This window comes from Podarcis bocagei, assembly GCF_964188305.1.
Source record: "Podarcis bocagei genome assembly, chromosome: 7".
NCBI lineage: Eukaryota > Metazoa > Chordata > Lepidosauria > Squamata > Lacertidae > Podarcis > Podarcis bocagei.
In genome coordinates, this window is record NC_138132.1 from 44,914,691 (window position 1) to 44,935,136 (window position 20,446).

A 20,446-nucleotide genomic window follows, 5' to 3' on the forward strand; every position below is an offset into this window, starting at 1 on the left:
AAACGCCAATTGGCAGGGAAGTCTCTGGAATGTGTCCAGTTAAGTAGACTGAAGCACTGGAGGTCTTTCCAAATTTGTAGTTTTAATAATATGCTGCTGCTCACTGACTTCAGATATTGGATTCCCATGGAAAAGCTTTCTAAGTGAATGCTTGACACTATTCTAGGAAGAGATAATGTTTTATATTCTACAAGTTCTTGTCACTTTGAAAAATGACAAGCTGAGAATAGCTCTGCCTTGATAATGGAAAATAAATAGTATCCTTAAATAAATATTATATGGTATTGTAAGATTAGACTGTTTACTCTGCAGCTATGCAGTGCTTGATCCACTGTCTATAACAGAAATGGGGATCCTGTGGCCCTCCAGATGTTGTCAGGCTCTCACACCCAACAGCCTCAACAATCATGGCTGTAAGATTGTGGCTTAAGAGCATGCCATAAGTTGAAGTCAGCCCTGATCAAGTGTATCACTTGCACATTACCAGAGATATTGCAGAGAGCAGTAGGGGACATATAATATACTTTAATTTTGTATGTAAGGGACATATGCCACCTATTTCTGTAGCCATTGTCATGGCCATGTGCTTGTGTGTGGTGTGTATAGGTGGGGCTCCTCTCCAAAATGTACACTTTTCTTGCATACCTCAAGGTTCCCACACTCAGTTTAAGTTTATGCAGGATTTGCTATTTGGTTTATAGCACATTCACACTAGATATATGCCTTACTTTTAAGAGGAATGTAATTGTATTCCACTAGTGGCAGCAAATTCTTTCTTGCTGATTAGCTGAGGTAGTTTGGTGGCAGGAAATGTTCAGTTACTCAGAGGAGCAAACAGTTTGCTCTCTAGTTCTGTGAGGGAAATGAAAGTTGTCAGCTTGGATGGGATGGCTGAGGACTGGGAAGAGATAGTGGATGGGTAGGAAAGCTAAGGAAAGATGATCCAAAGGTAAGAGGATGAAGGAAGGATGCACAGTTGGTAATGGACTCAGGAAGACATTGACAAAATGGAGTGGTGTCCAGAAGAGGGTGACTGGGATGGTCAGTGGTCTGTAAACTAAGTCCATTGAGAAATGGTTGAAATAATTGGGTACATTTAGCCTGGAGAAGAGAAGAATAAGGAGGGGCGTGATAATGATATTCAAATATCAGAAGGACTCTCACACAGATAATGGAGTAGGCATGTTCTGCTTGTTTTAAAGAGCAGGACTAGAACCAGTAGCATATCTCAGCTAAACATTAGGAGAAACTTTCTAATAATAAGAACTGTTGAACAACTGTCTGCCTCAGGAGGTGGTGAGCTCTCCTTTACTGGAGATATTTAAGCAGGATCTGGACAGCCATCTGTCAGGGATGCTGTAATTGCATCCTGCATTGCAGATCAGGGGATTGCATTAGGTCTAAGGTCCCTTCCAATTCCATGGTGGTAGTATCTGTGTATCATTGCAACTTCTTACAATTTCTTCTCTCTCTCTCTCTCTTGCACATGTGCACAATGCGCATGTGCTTGCTGTCTGTCTGGGTGGTGCAAAAGGGAGGCTGATTACACCCCTGGTCTCCATAAAATCTCATACATTATTTTACATTTGCCTGATATTAGGTGTTTCCTCAACCCTGGGTCTTGCAATAAAGCAGAGAGCCAAGCTATTAGTTTTGCTGGATATATATATATCTGGACTAAGCCATATATTTCCGGTTTGGATCTCTACCAGAATTTGTGGACTGAAATAGAATCTGGCTAATGGGACTGGAAAATATATCATCCTTTTCTCTGTCTCCTCTCCCTCCTCACAACAGGCACACTTTTCTATAATAACAGTAAATAATAGTGAGCTACATGTTCGTTGTTAATGGACTGAATATGCAAATTTATTTTACTGTTTTTCACTATCATAGCTCATTGCTTCTCTCCTTTACCTATTCCCCTAGGTGTACATTTTCTGAAGAACTAATATTCACTTCTCTGCCTTGAAAAACGTTAATTGTATGTTCTTGGGATTTTTTTTAAAGTAACCTTTACTGCTGATTTTTCATAAGCCTTTCTCCACACCTGCTCCAATTTAGATTCCGTATCCATTCATAGATTTAATCCAAGCAGGACTGGTTTGATATTGGCAAGCCACCGCAATACCCTTCAGGCTTTGTTAAAATGGAGAAGTTACCCAAGATTCCAAAATGCATGTGGAGCCTCCACAGATATATAATAACACATAGGGAATACACAGGGAAGGGCTGTAGCTCAGTGGTGGGGCATGTGCTTTGCATGCAGAAGGCCTCAGGTTCAATTCAATCCCCAGCATCTCCAGGTAGGGATGGTTGAGAACCCTGCCTGAAATACTGGAGAGCCATTGTCAGTCAATGTAGACAATAGGTGGACACTGTAGATGGACCAATGGTCTAACTTGGCATATAATGCATCTTTCTATGTTCCTAACATAGGGCACTGACTTATACTGAATCAGACTATTGGTCCACATAGATCAGTATTGTCTATTAAACTGCCAGTGTCTCTCTCCATTGGGAATTCCGGCTGGGGCTGATGAGAATTGGGAGTTCAGTGTATGAGGACACCACATCGGCTATCCTTGGGCTACATTGTCTAGCAGCAGCTCACCAGGGTTTCAGACAGGAATCCTTTCCTGCCATACCTGAAGATGCTGGAGATTGAATCTGGGCCACCCTGCATACTTGTAGAGACATTGCAGTCCTATAGTACTCAGAAGTAAACCCCTGTTGAGTTCAGTGGGATTTACTCCTGGGTAAGTGAGGTAGGTTAGGCTAAGAGATGGTGACTGGCCCAAGGTCACCCAGTGAGCTTCCTGGCTAAGTGGGAATTTGAACCCTGCTCTCCCAGGTCCTAGTCAAACACTCTAACCATTATGCCATGCTGGCATAGGGATCTGCACATTCCTAGTTTGAATGAAAAATAGAATTCCTTGTAAGCCTTTATGAACCTTGTTTTATTTATTCCATCTTTTCAATTAATGCAGCCAAAGTCTCAGAAACTGCTTCTGCAGGGTACAATAGAATTTACCTCCAACAGCAAGCCTTCCTTGAGTTTGTAGTTATCTGAACTGAAGCAGATGGTTTTTAGTAATTGGCCATTGGCCTGTTCAGAATCAGCAACAGTGTAAAATTAAATGGCCCATGATGGAAAAGACAGACTTTTCTACACACACACACACACACACACACACACACACACACACACACACACACATTTTGACTGTACAGTATTGAGGACTTATGAGCTAGGGGACCTGAGTTTCTTTCTTTCTTATGCATGTCTTCCACCCTTCCTCCCAGGAGTCCAGAGCAATACATTACATTATCTCCTTTTATTCGTGCTAAATCCTTGTGATGAGGGTTACATAAAGGTCGAGTTGTCACTGAGGTGGTAAACTGGGCTGTTCCTTCTCCAACTGAAAGTTGGTGCTCATTCCCACTCTAGCAAATGGAAGAAGCCCTGGGGTGTGTGTACTTTTCTCTTTAGTGTGAAAGGAATCTCCTAGGAAAATGATTAATATATGGGACTTACCTGGGTACCCTTTGCAGGTAAGGATCTTCAGATACACATCAGTGCCCAGAACCACAGCAGATCAGGGTGATTCTATTATATCTTTAACTGCATATTTTAGGCACAGTCTTAAAGGCATCTGCTTCCTGGTAAATCTTGTGGTATTCAGGTGGGCTTTCACCCAGGTAAGCTTGCCTGAGACTGCAGCCTTAACCTTTCTTTTCCCTTCATTCTTCATAACGTATTTCTCTCTCCATGCTGTCTAGATCCTTTTACAAGGCAACAATCCTGGCATTGCTTGGCAATATACCTTCTCTAAGATTATAAATGAGAACAAGATATTCACAAAGAGACATAGCTACTCATGGGTAACAGTGCAGTCAGATTGCTCAGCTACGTGTGGCGGGGGTGAGTAACTTACTCCAAAAGTCTGAATTCAATGAATATGCCAAAAATTCATGAAATATAGTTTCCAGCATTATTATTTTTTTTTTTAATATTGAATAATACATTTGAGTAGGGGCTTCTGATTTCAGGAATCCTGGTTGATAAACTGAATTTCAGTTGATTGAATGTGCACAATACATTATTGCTTCTGATTTCCCTTTCTTTAGTCTGTTGTTGTTTATAGGTCTTTGTGTTATTAATTTGTTGCTTTTATTTATATTTACATATATATTAGACTTTCCATACCTACTAAACACAAAATATCTTGCAATTTGAAATAAAGAGAGCATAAGGGGCTGGATTCAATTAAATAATTGTGCTTACAAGTGTCAGTATAACAAATCCTTCTAGCTCAGTGGGGCTTTCCTCCTTCTCTCCCCCATATCTGTGCCCCCATGACCTCCATCAGCTCTGAGGGTGAGAAAAAAACCCTGGACAGAGGGGAGATAAGTTTGTATTAGTGCAATTCCACTGTATTATTAGGTCACATTTCATCAATACTTAACTACTTCTTCTTCTTCTTTCATTTATCAGTCACATTTTTGTCATACCAACTTAACAAACTAACAAACAAAAACTACATTAAAACATCCCAATCATGCAAAAAGGCCATAGATAGTTAAAAACCAAAAGCTTGGTTAAAAACAAACATTTTTGCCTGGCACATAAAAGCAATGGTATAGGATAGCCATTGTTAATACAGCACTGCTCTGAGCAGTATTGCAAAGGTTTCTGTTACTTATTCTCTATTATCTACCCCCAATTTTCTGCATTGTCTTTGTTTTCCATGACTTTTCCATATTTTGTCTGCCATTTCATGGATCAATTTTCCCAATATTTTCCTTTTATATTCTCCATTATTTCAGGCCTTGTGCTATCTAGATTTTAAAACCCCATTCTTTCCTTTTGTGTCTGAATTTCCTTCTTTCTTGCCATCTCACGTTTCTTATCCGTCCTCTTACATTTCTGATCATATCTTTTCTTCAAAAAGATCTGAATTCATGCCTTAATTGTTTCCAAAGATAAACTTGCTTGAGATAGTGTCTCCTCCCTGTGACCCTGTTCCCCTTCTTTTCCCTGCCATCTTCAAGAAAGCTACAGTTCATTATTGCTTAGCCATTTCCCCCCACCCCCAACTTCAATGCATTAAATAATCCAATACAGGCTCCCCTTCTTTTTTAACAAAACCTCCAAAACCTTATTCAATGGTTCGATTCCTTCAAAACCTTCAAATTAATTGTAACTATGCAACATTTAATATCATACTGAAAAATATCGACACACATTGTGAGAATTCCTCTGACTCATGTTTTAAAACCAGTAAGAATGCTTTGTAACATTAATAACACTAAGGCTTGTATCCAACATTAGTACTACTCAGAGTAGATCTTTTGAAATTAAGACCTAAGCTAGTCATGCCCATTTATTTATTAGAGCTCAAGGTGGTGGCATTTTCATCTGAGGGTCACATTCCCTCATAGAGAACCTTCTGGGGGCCACATGCCAGTGATGGGGGTGGGGAAAGGCTGAGAGGCAAATTGCCTGATGAACTACAGTGCTATGTTCAGTTACTTTTTCATTTCTACAATAACTTCTTTCTCTCATACATCTTTTTTTATTTCTCTTGGTTTTCTCCATAGGGCACTTGATAGCGAAAGCTGTATGTTTACTAGATCATCGTGTCCGTGTCAATGCCTCTTTCTGTGGCCCAAGCACAAAGCCCTTGACGGAGACAAAGATATGCAATGCAAATCCTTGCCCAGCCTAGTATGTATTATGAATTTATCATCCCTTCCTATTTCTTTTATGGGTCTTTGTGTTTGAGTCTAAATTCACAAATCTGTGGAATAAACCTATTTTGCTTCCTAGACAGATGATTCCAAACCCTCCTCTATAAAACTTGGAAGAGTTTGAATTGGGACTAGGGATGGGGCAATAATTTGAACCCTTCCTCAAATTAGTGCAACAGGATCAAAGCAGACCCATTCCAGCTCAATTCTGCTTCCACGCCCAACCTGGACAAAGCCTATGAGTGCAAATAGCAGGAGACAATAGGCTTGTTCACATGTTACACTGAACACAGATACAAGGTGTCTCTACACATGTACATTGTGTGGAAGTGTTTATGTTTGTTAATTGGTACACATACTATGCACTTGGTGACTGTTACATGTAAATAACTGTGTTGAGTGTACATCTCAAATATTTGTGCACACAGGTACGTAGACTGTACGTACTCATTGAATGTAACATGTGAACACTGCTATGAACATCCCAGTGCCTTGGGGATGAGTATGGTTTGAGTATGGGATTGAGTATATGATCCTCTAAGAGTTGCTAGGGGGACAACTACAATTGCGGGACAATAAGTGGGGAAGAACAGCCAGAATAATGGAGCCAAAAGGCAATGTGAATGGAAGTAGGTGTGTTTAGCCTAGAGCAGTGCTCTTTAGCCTTGGATCTCCAGGTGTTGTTGGACTATAACTCCCATTATCCCCAGTCAGCTTAGCCAATATGGATGGATGATGGGAGTTGTAGTCCAATAACATCTGGAGACCCAAGGTTAAAAAACAAGGAAGATGAAAGGCAGGTATGCTGTCTGTTCTCAAATATGAATCACATAAAAATTTGTTTTAATAAAAAAAGTTCTACCAATTCTTCATCCTGTTTCCAACAGCAGCCAGCCAGATGCCCGTGGTAGCTCATATTTGTGCATGAATGTGATAAGCATCTTCTTTCTTTATTTTTTCTCAGCATCTGGTATTTAGAGAGATACTGCTTCTGTTAGTAAAGATTATATCTTCCCAATATTTAAGCCATTTATAGACTTACCTTCTTAGTGAAAGGGATATAAGAAAGAAAGGGAACCACAGATGGGGAAGCTCATCTGTTAACCAAATCTGTCCAATTCAGAGAAGCAAATGAATATATATTGTGTTGGTATCCATAACATTAAAACATTAAAATGTCAATAAAAACTCATTGGTTTCTAGGCACTTCTGTCTTCTTCTGTGCTATTAGAAATATGGGCATTGCTATGGTTGTATGATGGTTGTGTTTTCAGAGTTGGGAAGGAATTTTCTCTGCTCTGCATGTTTTGCTTTCCCCATAGCAATTGTCACAACTTTGGCAGTTTAGGCTTTGGGTGGAATCCTTTAGTCTAACATCTGAAGTTGAGGTGAAGTGATGACTCACTCGCTTCTTGAGGCAGCGATAACAGGGTAGCCCATTAGAGGGGTCATGAGCGGAGTCTCTGTCCAAAGCACATGGCAGAAGTGCCATACAGCTCCCCTCAGCAATTTGGGGTGGGACCAGCTGCGTAAACAAGTGTTTTCTGTTGGTTCCACCTTCCCCTAACTGACCCTGACATGTCTCAGACCCCCAGCTGGGAGCTGAGAGGGATACACACCCAGTGCCTATGCCAAGGTTTACCTACACCTGAATTCAATAAAGTTGACGTTATCGTGTCTTTTCCTTCTATGAAGGCCTGCCCCCCCCCCCTGGGGGCAGGAGTGCTGCATCTGGGTATGCAAATATGCACCTATTTGCTGTGCAATTCAATTTGTCCAGTGCACAATTTAATAAGTTTTACATAAACCATAATTTTTCACCCACGGAGTAAAATCTTATGAAGAAGTGTGTGGGTGTTTCCCTCCGTGATGATAATGATGATGATATATCACCACACAAATATACTACATAAGAACGGAAAGGAAATTATAGCAGAACCACAAGAAGGCAGAGATAAAGTTTAATTGGAGTAACATATCGTGTGACAGCTACTGCAATTTCATTGCCTAGCCCTGAGCCCCAACATTGTCTGAAAACTAATTTGAAGTAACCTCCCCTCACCAAACAATATGTTTTGCATGTGACTAATCTTCTGCCAAGTGTTATTTCTGTACCCATGGGCTCTACTTCTTGCAGACAGAAAAGTCTTCCATTACGTTTCCTTCAGCTTTCTCCGGTTTGTTTGTATTTGCCTTTTAATTGTGGCTGGCAACTTCTAAAACGTAGCATTTATTTTAATCGCCAGAAAAAGCCACACAAGTAGCTATCATCATTGCATGCCTCAACTCTGACGGGAAACTCTGTGTGCACTTTGAAGATGGGTGTGTGGATCCTAAATGTTGAGTTTGCCTTTAGCTCTGGCTCCACCAATTCTTGATCACTCTGCCTTCCACACTACCAGTTTCAATGTCTCAGACCATGTACCTGCTAATCGCAAAGAAAACAAAGCTCCCACGGCTGCCAATGGGAGCTTTCCTCCCATTGTGAGGAAATTCATCTGCTAGTTGGTAGCTTCTAAATCTTCCATACTCTAATTACAGGATGGTTTAATTTAGCAATATATTTCTTTCTTCCTTTATTTGAAAGATGAGTTGAGATTGTTGAGAGCCTTTGTGGTGTAGTGGCTGTTATGCTGGATTTAGACCCAGGGAGACTCATGTTTTTAATGTTCACTGGATGATACTCAAACACAGGTCAGTGATAGACTAGCCACAGTGACTCATGCATTGGTAACCTCAAGATTCAGTTAATGCAAAGTGCTCCACACAAGGGTGGTTCGAAAGCTGCAGCTAATGCAGGATGTAGTAGTCAGGCTGCTAAGTGCAGCCGTCTACCATGAGCATATAATATCATTTCCAAATGAATTGCAATGGCTACCAGTTGGCTACTGAACCAAATTTAAGATTTTGCTGTTTGGTCTGGGGAGGACCTGCCGTTGCTAGGAGAATGAACAATGGCCAATGTTACTTTCAGATTTGTTCAAATTAGAGTAGATATAGCCTGTGAATAAGGAATTATACAAATGGAGTAAAATTCAAAGCAAAAGAGGAAGGATGAGAAAGTGTGTGTGGCAGGAGGTACCGTATGTGAAAAGCAGTAATATATGGAGAGAGAGAGAGAGAGAGAGAGAGAGAGAGAGAGAGAGAGAGAGAGAGAGAGATCAACCCCAATCTATTGGGAATTACCTCAAGTTTAATCAGAAATGTTAACTGCCCAACATGTTTTTGATAATCCTCCTACTGGGGGAGAAATATGACTACTTATAATACTCCAACTGAGGATCAGACTAAATATATGTATTTCTATCTTTCCTGCCATTATAGTTTTTCTCATAATGTTGTATATCAACATCCTTTGAGGCTGTAGCATCCCACACCAAACAATGAATGTATAGGGGATTGCTGCTACTTTCTGGTTCCTTGATGGAACATTTTAGTAGGTGTGTTCACTGAAGAAAGGTACAATCTGTCTCTACACATGTACAAGTGTTTATGTGGAAGAGTGTACACTTGTTGATTTGAGTACAAGTGTACTTGAGTACAGCTCCACTCTTGTGTTCACAGGTGTGCAGATTTTACATTCATTGAACATTACAAGTGAATAATTGTATGAGTATCCAGCTCAACTGTTTGTGTACACAAGTAGACAGATTGTACACTCATTTAATATAACATGTGAACCTCCTAGTAGCTATAATCATAGCTCATATAGAAATGTCTCCTTTGTTTTGAGCTCATTATCTGATTCTTGGCTATCTAGTCAACACATGCATTCTTTCTTGAAGTTGGTCAGCAGGTGAATGGAGTGTTTGCAGCCAGTCTTGTGGTGGAGGGCAACAAAGTCGTCCAATCCAGTGTGTCCAGAAAAAGGCTTTTCAGAAGGAGGACATTGTGGCCCATGCTCTCTGCCCAGTAACCACACCAGCACAAATCCAGGCATGTAACCATCAAGACTGTCCTCCGGAATGGAGTCCTGGCCCATGGTCTCAGGTAATGAAAAGAAAAGGCTAGCATTATTTTGCACTGTATTTATTATAGGTAAGAACATAAGAAGAGCCCTGCTGGATCTCATTCTTCTATAGCATCCTGTTTCTAACAGTGGCCAGGAAGGTGCTTCCATGAAGCTCACCAGAAGAACAATGAAGGCAGTAGCCCTCCCCGCTGCTGTCCCATAGTAATTGGTATTCGTTCACCATAAGGGAAGACCTAACATTAGTTAGTGGGGAACCTTTTACAGCTGGGGGCCAGACCTTTATTTCTTGACTCCTGCCAGGCCAAATTTGACAGATGGGTGAAGTCTGTGCATTTCAGTATCCTGATTGTTGGGACAGTGCTGGGATGTTCAAAATCCCTTTTGCAAACAGCATGGTGCTTTTTAAATATCTGAAACCTGGATCTTCACAGAACAGCAGGGTGCTGCTTGCAAAAGGGCTCTGTTCTTTGACCTTCTGGTGGGCTTGTTTTCTTTCTCACCAAATCTCCCAAGACAGCACCAAAAGCAAGGTCTCTGAAAATTGATCTTAATTCCTGGACCAGCAAGCATGGAAGTATGTCTAGAGAAGCTATGAAGAAGTACTCCTACATATGTGACCTGCTTTCATGTTGTCAGAAGTGGTTTTAGGATAGCCCAACTGGTTTGGCTGCACTGGGTGCCGCTCCGTAAGTGGCTCCACAATAATGATGTAGAACAGAGCATGAGAGGTGGTAGGGTGCTGAATTTTAGCATCGTACAGGGCACCCCTGAAATATGAGCATTCAGAGTCTGCCACTGGTGATGTGGATGAGGTCAGTGCACATGCCAGTGGTGGCTGGGGCCAGAGGCAAAAGGGAGAGGAGCAACAAGTGCAAATATGCTTTTATACTGTAGGCTTCTTTCTACACACTCTGTCACAGCCTCTCTATGCTCCAGCCAGACAAGCAGGAGGCATTGTCAGAGTTCAATGACATATTCCAACCAGGGGGGGAAACAACACTCAGGGTGCAAAGCAAGACCATTGAGACATGTGCTCTTGTGAGAATACTGAGGATGGAGGTTTGCATTCAGCTCCTGATCCTCAAGTTGCCCACCTCTGGCTTAAGATGTTCAGTTGGAGTAGAGCGAAGAGGCATTTAGGGAAAGATATTTCTTATCTCATCAGTTTGCATACATTAACCCCCCACCCCCCACTAATCAGGCGTCCAGTGTAACATGATTATTGATAAATCCAGGATGACTGATGTCTTCTTCTTTTTGCTAAGGTATCATTCCAAGCAGCTGAAAATCCTGGTACAGTTTTTGTGTGTGTTTAAAAAGCCCTGCACTTAGAAGTAGAGTTGGTAGCCTAGGGCCTCAGGCAAATTCCAATATATGCACACACCCCTGCTTCAGAAAGATGTGGGGTGTCTGAGAGCTTTTATTCTGAAGTGAAACAAATATACTTGTAATGTTGCCGAGGGAGACGTATCACAATTTTTTATTTAAGTGAATGTGCTGGTGCAAAAGCATTCTAATCTAGGGATTACACTGTAGCTGTGAGATCGCGAGAAAAAAGACTTTTCTTTGTTCAACATACATTATGGAAAAGGGATGCATTTATTTTTTCCTGATCATGTTGCCTACCTAATAGTAGTACTGGGTTGTAGTGGTAATACTACTACTAGTAGTATAATTGTGGAGGCCATCTAATGTATCCCCACCTTACTCAATGTAGGATTCAATTACATTCTTCCCTGGCACATGGCTGTCCAGCCTTTGATTAAACATCTCCAGTGAAGGAGAGCCAAACAGCTTTTATCATTATTTTATCTCATGACATTTAGTCAAAATTTATGCAATTTACACTAATTAGTTTTACTCCTGCCTAATTAGAGAGAGCAATCTAGAATGGCGTGTTGCAGTTTCACCCATTGAGAAATGGCTAGCAACAGCTGTTTCCTTCCCTTTCCTTTCCTACTTTGGATTGGGTTTAGGTTCCTGAAGGGTGAGGCCAGTGATCCTTGGCACAGTGTCATCCAAATATGAGTCTCCTAAGAGTATGTTAGGACCCTTTGGGGGCTTGCCATAGTGGTGCTGGTGATTCTATACGGCAACCACTTTTCCCCAAAACAGAAGACAATGACCAACTTCTGAGACATTTCGGGGGGCGGGCAGGTAACAACCAATCCAAACCATGACTGGTAAGAGAGTTTGGTGGTGTTTTTATTTGTTTGTTTTAAGAAGAGAGTCAAGGGCAGGTGTCAGTGGTGAGATGTCACATGGCACTGGGGCCCTAGCCATTACCCAAACATGTTGGCTGCTGACATGCCCCAGAAGGTGACAATTAAATGAATTACCTGAGCATTGTCTAAAGGCACTTGATGCAGCCAACATACTGTGGGATGGGCCACCACCAGCCTGGAACCCCATGAATACTGCCGTGAATTCCAGGATGGGGTTGAGAACCATTTTGTTTGTTGTCCTACTTTGGCATTTGTTGTTGTTTAGTCGTGTCCGACTCTTCGTGACCCCATGGGGCATAGTAGTGGCTATTTAAAGTCTTTAACATCCAACTTTCTCAAATTCCCATAAAGTGTTCCAAAACTTGTGGAAGAGGACTTGCAAAACGTGATGTCGTCTGCAAAAGTGTAGGGACTTCCACACTGAAAATCCTGCCAGAGAATATGTGCAGCAGTCAAACAAAGCCAGAAATGCAGCAGACGTGTGTGTTGGAACGGTGCCCCAAAAATGATCGTCTACAATGGGTGATTTCTGCTTGGAGTGAGGTACGACAACCAACATGCTCTACAGGACTTAGATAGCCAGAGGGTGATATTTGAAAATCAAATGATGTTATATTCAAAGGACTGTCAGGCTTCGTTGGTCAGACAATATCTGTTGTTAATAATGCAAAAGTTAATAATGCCCCTTTGTTGCTGGACTTTATGAATAGAAGTTTGTCTCCTTGCTTGGAGCTGTGAGGGGAGATAGTTGATGCAGGCCCACCCACTGTGGGGCATGTGGACCTATAGCAGGGATGTATAACCATTAATTTTTTTCAGCCCAAGGGCCACCTTCTGACATTCAAAATGCACAAAATGCTGAAAGAGGAAGTGGGAAAGAGTCACTCTTCCAACGTTTTCCTTCAGCTCTCTTTGTATATTTCAAGGGAGAAAAAGCTAGCCACACTCACCACCTCATGGCCAAGAGAATAGTGGGCTTAGTGGCTTCAGAGGAAGACCTGAAGGTTGCCATTTTGCCAATAGGCACTATTTTGATGGCCCCTAGTTTAACTCTCCAAATTAAACTCTATTATCCAATCAGTATCTTTTAAATACATTTTCTGTGTGTACTTTGTTGTCCCCTGTTAGGAATAGTGGTGGTGGGGGGGCATTTGATTCAGTTTGTATTTAAAGGCAAAGTTTCCAAGTCCACATTTTCCAAAACAACATGCAGACCTAAACAAGACATCCTTCAAAATTCACACTTCTCCACATTTTGCAGTGCATTTATGCATCCAAGGAATGCACATGCTTACCTCAGAGATATTGTAGGTTCAGTTTCCGACCACAACAATAAAGTTAGTACTGCAATAAAGTGAGTCACACACACAGAAATTGTTTGTTTCCCAGTGTGCATTAAAATTATGTTTAGATTATGCTGTGTGAAATACCATTATGTTGTTGTTGTTTTAAAAAATGTACATACCTTGATTAACACATACTTTATGGCTAAAAAATCCTAACCATCACCTGAGCCTTCAGCTAGATGTAATCCTATTGCTCACGGAAGGTCATGCCTCAGCGTTGATGGCTGCGGATGGATCAGGTGGTGGTTGCTGAAGGTTGGGGTGGCTGTGACAGTTTCTTAAAATAAGTAGCTTGATGGCTACCCTGAGAAAACATGCTTAGCCTTCCCCCAGGCCTCTCTGGCTACAGAAGTGGGTGGGCTTTAGCCCTAGCCAGTTCCAGTGCGGTGGCCAGAAGAGGGGAAGCAGGGTGGGGAACTTCCTTCCCCTGGAAATGGTTGGGCTGCCTGTTGCTACACCCACATTCTCATAAGGAGCAGCAGGAGCATGTGGGGGATAGGGTCCTGCAGCCTCACCACCAACCCAGCAGCAGCAGCAGCAGCAGCAGTTGTTGCTCCTCCAGTCCTTCAATTTGTAAAAAATGCAATATCTGCAAAGTGCAATAAAGTGAGGCATGCCTGTATATAAAAATGCATATACTAGTGTAAAGTGTTCTTATAAATGCATATATTACTGAAAAATAACATATAAAAATGCATTCTATTAGGGGAAATTGCTTGCAAAATATTAAGCAAAAGTGCCTACAGCAAAGTGTATATTAGAAGAATTTCATACTAAAACACTGATGAGTATTATGAGGTCGTTTTTATTTTCTAAAATGCAAATTGATGTGGAGAAAATTAGTCTGGAAAAATGAGAAAAGGAGAGGAACTGAAAGTGATATATTCTAGAAACCAGAGGCCTTTCTCTTGGGCATTGTCAGCCAATTGGTGTCAAAGAAAGACAGAACTTTCTTTATGTATGCTACAACAGCAGCAAGAATACTTATCGCAAAGTATTGGAAGACACAAGATCTACCCACCCTGGAAGAATGGCAGATGAAAGTGATGGACTACATGACATTGGCTGAGATGACTGGCAGAATCCGTGATCAGGGAAAGGAGACGGCGGAAGAAGAATGGAAGAAATTTAAAATCTATCTTAAGGACTATTATAAACTTGATGAATGTTAGAATGTCGAGGTTTTGAGAAAGAAAGGGTTACAGCGATATAAGATTAGACTGAAGGAAAGATTAAGAGGATAGAGGCTTGACAGAAATATTTAGAAGCTGCTAAAAAACTTTGGACATTGGGATGCAGAAAGGGGATGTATGGGGGAGTCTGAGAAACAAGGTTCATGAAAAAAAGGTTATGAAACTATACGTGTTTGTATGTCTTCTTATATGTTTGTATTGTTTTAAAAAAATTTGTAAAACCAAATAAAAAAATTTCATTAAAAAAGAGAAAGTGATATATTCTCCCTTTCCTACCCATAGTGCTCTGCCACCTGTGGCCCAGGTGTGAAGCGGCGAGAAATGCAGTGCAGCGAGAAAAGTATCAGTGGCAAACTGATCACTTTCCCACAGCGCCGTTGCCGAAACCTTATGAAGCCAAACATCGAACTGGAGGAAGGCTGCAACAGAGGAGCATGTCCTCTGCACCATTTATACCACAGGGTGCCAGGGTGGTATTCTTCACCTTGGCAACAGGTGAGAGAAGAGGTTTCATATGGAGATCTAAACCAGTCATTTCTACCATGTTTCATAATGTTTGTTATCACCAAGTGCTTCCCTTTCTCTAGTTTAGGGAAAGGGAACTTTTTTAAGCCTGAGGGCCACATCTCCCTCTGGGCAACCTTCTGGGTGCCAAATGACAATATATGGCAGAGGCAAATGAGGCAAACAAAAAAATGCATATTTTGCCTTTGCACAGTAGACGAGTTTCTTCAGACTTGCACATCTCTTTCTATCCTCCATCCAGGCAAGCAAGGAAGCATTCTCAGAGTAGAATAGCACATTCCTGTCAGGTAAAAACACTCAAGCAAAGCAGGGCTGGTGTGGAATGTGCCTCAGGAGAGTCTCAAGGGCCACAGATAAAGGTCTAGAGCAGGGGTAGGCAACCTAAGGCCAGGGGACGGATGCAGCCCAATCGCCTTCCAGATCCGGCCTGCGGGCGGTCAGGGAATCAGCGTGCTTTTACATGAGTAGAAAGCGTCCTTTTATTTAAAATGCATCTCTGGGTTATTTGTGGGGCAAAGGAATTTGTTCATATTTCCCCCCAAAATATATTCCAGCCCACCACATGGTCTGAGGGACAGTAGACTGGCCCACGGCTGAAAAAGGTTGCTGACCCCTGGTCTAGAGGCTGCATTTGGCACCTAGACCTGTTCTTCTTCTTTGTTTTCCTGTCCATTTGCGGTGTCACTGTGATTTGTACATCACTTAAGGAAGAAGAGGAGAATCAACAGCACCATTTTGGTATAAGTGATTCATTTGTCTGGAAACCGATAAGTGCTTTATATAACAATGTTTCTGCTGTTGCAGCTATGTTGCATTCCACCGTCTTTTCCATACCAATCTTCAGAGGGCTGCACTGTGGTTGAACCATTACAAATCTTTATGCACAATGTCCTTGGGGATCTACAGAGATTGTCTGGAATTCCTTAAATAGTGTGATTGATTACTGGATCAGTCTGTGTTTGTTTCCACAGTCTCTCAAACAAGCTTCTGTATTTTGGAACTTGCTTACTTTGTCAGTGCCATATCCCTAAGACAAGCATTTATTTGATAGCATATACATGCAGCTTTCGAACCTTAAGTTTCATAATCAGATGAAAGTGTCATGGGGACATGATCTTCATGGATAGTGGGGTTTCTTGAAAATAAAATCAGGGTATTTCAACCACACCGGGTCCATCCCCCTTGAGAAGGATAGCAGGCAAATTCCTAATACCTCTTAGCCATCCTGAGGGATTATTCAAAGCCAAGTGGCAAGGGGTCTTGCACAGCATTTAATTAATGTTTTAAACCCTGGTTAAACAAACAGTCAGGAGTTGGGGAAGGAGAAGCTTGCAGACTGCCTACATATGTCCTTCTTCTCCTCACTGCCAGATTCTTCCCCACCTTTGACAGCCTTAGGTTGCTCGGGGGGGGGGGGGGGCTCAGCCCAACCCAGTCAAACCCCTGCTCAACCCCAGTTGGCCTGGTTTATTTTGAGATCTGGGATTTAGGTGGATCCAGTGCACAGCCTGAGTAGAAATACAGACTCAGATGTGTAGACCTATCCAGGGAGAAAGTTCTACAATGCAGGTTGTAACACTGAAAAGACCCTACTCCTTGCTACCACCCTTGGGTTTTTCCCTCAACCTTTCAGGGATCAAGCGTCAAATGCATATACTCCTTTGATGGCTTTGTATAGAAAGATCATAGAATCATAGAGTTGGAAGAGACCACAAGGGTCATCGAGTCCAACCCCCTGCCAAGCAGGAAACACCATCAAAAAGATTCATGTGGAAGAAGTGTAAATGGAAAGGAATTCAATGCTTGGAGCTCTGGGGGCCCTCATGGAAGTAAAATCTCTTATCCTTTCTGTCACTTACAGTGCACAGTGACATGCGGTGGAGGAGTGCAGACACGGACTGTCCAGTGCCTTCGTCAGGGTCAACCAGCTGTGGGCTGCCTGCCTCAACAGAAGCCCGCAATGTCAAGAGCCTGCAATACTAATTTCTGCCTTGCCCCTGAGAAGAAAGGTAAAGACTGTCCCACTGTTTAAAGTAAATGTGTAGCAGACTAGATCTCCCAAGCTTTGCCCCTTTCTGAGAGCTGATACATAAAGGCTAGTGAGAACTGAATGGTTGAATTGTTTGACAAGACAATTCTGCCTGAGTAATTGGCAAAATATGGGTAAAAACATATGGAAGGCCTGCAGAACTAGGCATCACCTGTCTATGGTGGTCTATTCCATGCAGGCCTCATGGGAAGTTTCCTTATTCCTGATAAGACTGTCCATCTAACCCAGTGTCATCTACTTTGAGCAGCAACAACCAAGGGATACTGCTCCACCTGACATCAGCCACCCTGCCCTGGCATCTGCCTGCTTACTTACATCCAGCCCAGGAGATGGCACTGGCTGTCATCTTTCCCCTTCCTAGTCTCTGTATTGCCATTAAGTAGCTAGGAGGGTGGGGGCAAACCTAGAATTATTTGGCTCTCTCTGTCATTGACTCTGGCTCTACATGCTGTTGGTCTCTCTGCCTTCCACCCCGCCACTCCCAATGGGACCAACTGCCACTCACAGCAGCTCTCCAAGGATGCAGACAGAGGTCTCTCCCAAGACCTGCTACCTTGTTATTTTAAATGGAGATGCAAAGGATTGAACCTGCGACCATCTGCACAAAAAGCCTGTGTCCTGTTACAGAGTTGGAGTCCCTCCACAAGTCATATAGTGAGTCGTTTTCACCTGTGAGGTAGACCTAAATCATTAGAATCAACTGAATCTTGGATAGTCAAAAGGGATGAACGAATAAGTCCTCGCCTGAATTTACTGCTTCCTTATTTTTTCCTACCATTTTTATATAAAAACCCACAAACATAACAACTTATTTTTGCTGAGTTCCAGAGGTTTTTTTGGTGTGTGTGTAGATCTCCTCCCCTCCTTGAACTTCCAGGAATGGATCATTCCAAGAAGTTCCTGGGTCTAGTTTCATCCACCTTTATTTTTGCCCAATTAATACCAATAATAATATCCACTTTCTGTCCTGAGACGGTATTTTTTCCATTTCTCTTCCCCTAACTGGATTTCTTGTCCAGTGTCTGTTACTCATTTCACTCCAGTCTCTTCCCTTCCCCCTCCCTGCAGCTGTAGAAGTCCTTCTGACTTTATTGTAACTAGGTCTTCAGGCTCTGGAGATCAATTATTTCTTCACCGTGCTGTAAGTCTCTGTCTCCACCAGCGAACACAGCCAGCTGTGCTGGAACTGTATTGAAGCCAATCACTCTCAATTACCCACCACATAGTTCCAGCCCTGTGAGTCATTGGGGAGAGATCATGAGAAAGAAATGAGCCTTTCAGGGAGAGTTAACATGCTTCCCTAGACAAGCTAGGTCTGCTCCTCTGTTCATTTTCCCCTCTCCTCATTTCCATCACTCAGCAGGGTACTGTAACTCAAAGCTCAGTGGTGGCTGGTGGGGCTGAAAGGCAGAGAGGCCAACAGTAGGTGGAGCCAGAAACAGGTAGAGCTAACTAATTCTTGTTTTGCTCCAATCCCTCTTCCTACTTAATGGTAACACAGAAATGAAAGAGGCGGAAGCTGACAGCCAGTGGCACCTCTTGGGTCTGATATATGTAAGAAGGCAGACTTACATGAGTAAGAGGGCTGGTAGATAGCAGGAAAACCTGTTCTTTACTGCTGAATCAGAACAAATGGCAATGCAGATTTTCGGTGGATTGCTGTTTGTGCTGATTCAGTGGTAAATAATGGGTTCTCTTGAGGAAAGTGCCAGAAGGGATTGGGGGGGGGGGCAAAGGGGCTCAGACATGGAGTTTTAAACTATGGATCTATGCCTAGAAACATGGTACAAAAGGAAGTCTGGATGAGCCCTTAATGAAAACAGTTTTGGATAAGTAGAGATGTTGGATAATTCCAACAGACATAGAAATAGGAAACTACCTATTTTCACTTACCGTATTTTTTGCAGCATAACACTCACTTTTTTCCTCCTAAAAAGTAAGGGGAAATGTCTGTGCGTGTTATGGAGGGAATGCCTACGAGTGGCATGCCTACAGATTTTCCTCCTCTAAAAACTACGTGCGTGTTATGGTCGGGTGCGTGTTATAGAGCGAAAAATACGGTATTTGTTCCATGTCTGGAATGGAAATCAGTCCAGTGAATACAAACAGTATTTGACTTCGCTGTTGCTTTTAGACTGCAGATGATACATAACTGGTTACCTCTCCCCCCTCCCAATCATTTGCAATGTGTTTACTTTGTAATGAAATGAATGGGGTGGAATAATGTAACACCAATATGATTAATTATAAAAATTACATAAATTAAGTAATTTTGCCACATCAGATGGTGAGATGAATAACGTAGGTTTTGGAAGAAGAACTTCAGTGGAATGGATATGGTGTTGTGTGCAATGAATGCAGGGGAAAACTGAAAAGGATGTATTCTTACATCCCTGTGGGCAAGACAATTGTTTGTTTTTGTCTCCAACACCTAGCCTTATAGGGCAGGCTCATGTGGTCCTTACTGGAACCATGACTTTGACCAATAATTTATGGATTATCCTGAGATCAAAGCCATGACAAGGGAAATCTGTAATAGTCAAGCCTCTTTCTGCCACTGAACTATTCATGTCACAGGAGATCTTTGGGCCAATAGCTGACAGCCTGTGTATTATGTCAAGATGTGAGTGATTTTATACAAATGAAAAGAGTCTCTTCTGTGCCATCAGTTTTAAGCCTTTCATCTGAAATAAAAAGGATGCGGATTAAAAGCCATGTCAATTTCCTGTACTATGAACTACTAGTTTTGAGGGCAAACTGGAAGGCTTTCCCATGTTCCAATAATAGCTGAACTCAGCAGTAAATCTTTCCCAAGTTTCACTTATGTTGCTTTAATGCTGCAATTTAAATCGTTAAGGAATGTATTTCTAGAGTAGCAACATGATTCATTGCTATTCACTTTTAGGTAAAGCATTAATCAGTTGCAGCCAAACTACAGAATGCTTCAGCTATGCAATATTTTAAACCAACTGATCTTTGCTTTTTAAAAATGATAGTCTAAAAAAAGGGGGTGGTGTTTCTTTTTTGGAGAATTTGGGCCATACTTCCAGTGCATGGAAGGACTCTTTTCTCCTTCTCTTTCTCCACCCTCTCTTTCAACCAGGCACTCTGCAATGCACTTACTGATGTCTCAGTTTGCTCCTCCTCCTCCTCCTCCTCATTTCCTTTTGTGTCATGTCCTTTAGTTGGGAGCTTGAGGGGCAGGCATTGGCTTGTTTTTCTTTTTATCTGTAAGTTGCTCTAGGGGACTTTTGGTTCAAGAATGGAGTAAAAATAAATATATAATCTGCACCTCATAGATATTTGTCAGTTTGCTTCCCTCCCAGTGTGCTCCATGACATATGGACTACTCTAACAGATAGTATGCTGTGGCTGCATAT

At 42.0% G+C, this 20,446-nt stretch overlaps 1 protein-coding gene across 4 annotated transcripts in view; it reads left to right on the forward strand.

Annotated features, from left to right (window-relative positions):
* Window positions 1–20,446, forward strand: part of ADAMTS18 (ADAM metallopeptidase with thrombospondin type 1 motif 18) — a 103,728-nt gene that overhangs the window by 80,155 nt on the left and 3,127 nt on the right. For all 4 annotated transcript variants that reach the window (XM_081202688.1, XM_081202689.1, XM_081202690.1 and 1 more), the window contains 6 exons: window positions 3,784–3,925; window positions 5,605–5,731; window positions 9,540–9,744; window positions 12,304–12,495; window positions 14,774–14,986; window positions 16,878–17,025. In XM_081202688.1, the coding sequence (XP_081058814.1) occupies window positions 3,784–3,925; window positions 5,605–5,731; window positions 9,540–9,744; window positions 12,304–12,495; window positions 14,774–14,986; window positions 16,878–17,025 (1,027 nt within the window). The remainder of the gene's footprint in view (window positions 1–3,783; window positions 3,926–5,604; window positions 5,732–9,539; window positions 9,745–12,303; window positions 12,496–14,773; window positions 14,987–16,877; window positions 17,026–20,446) is intronic.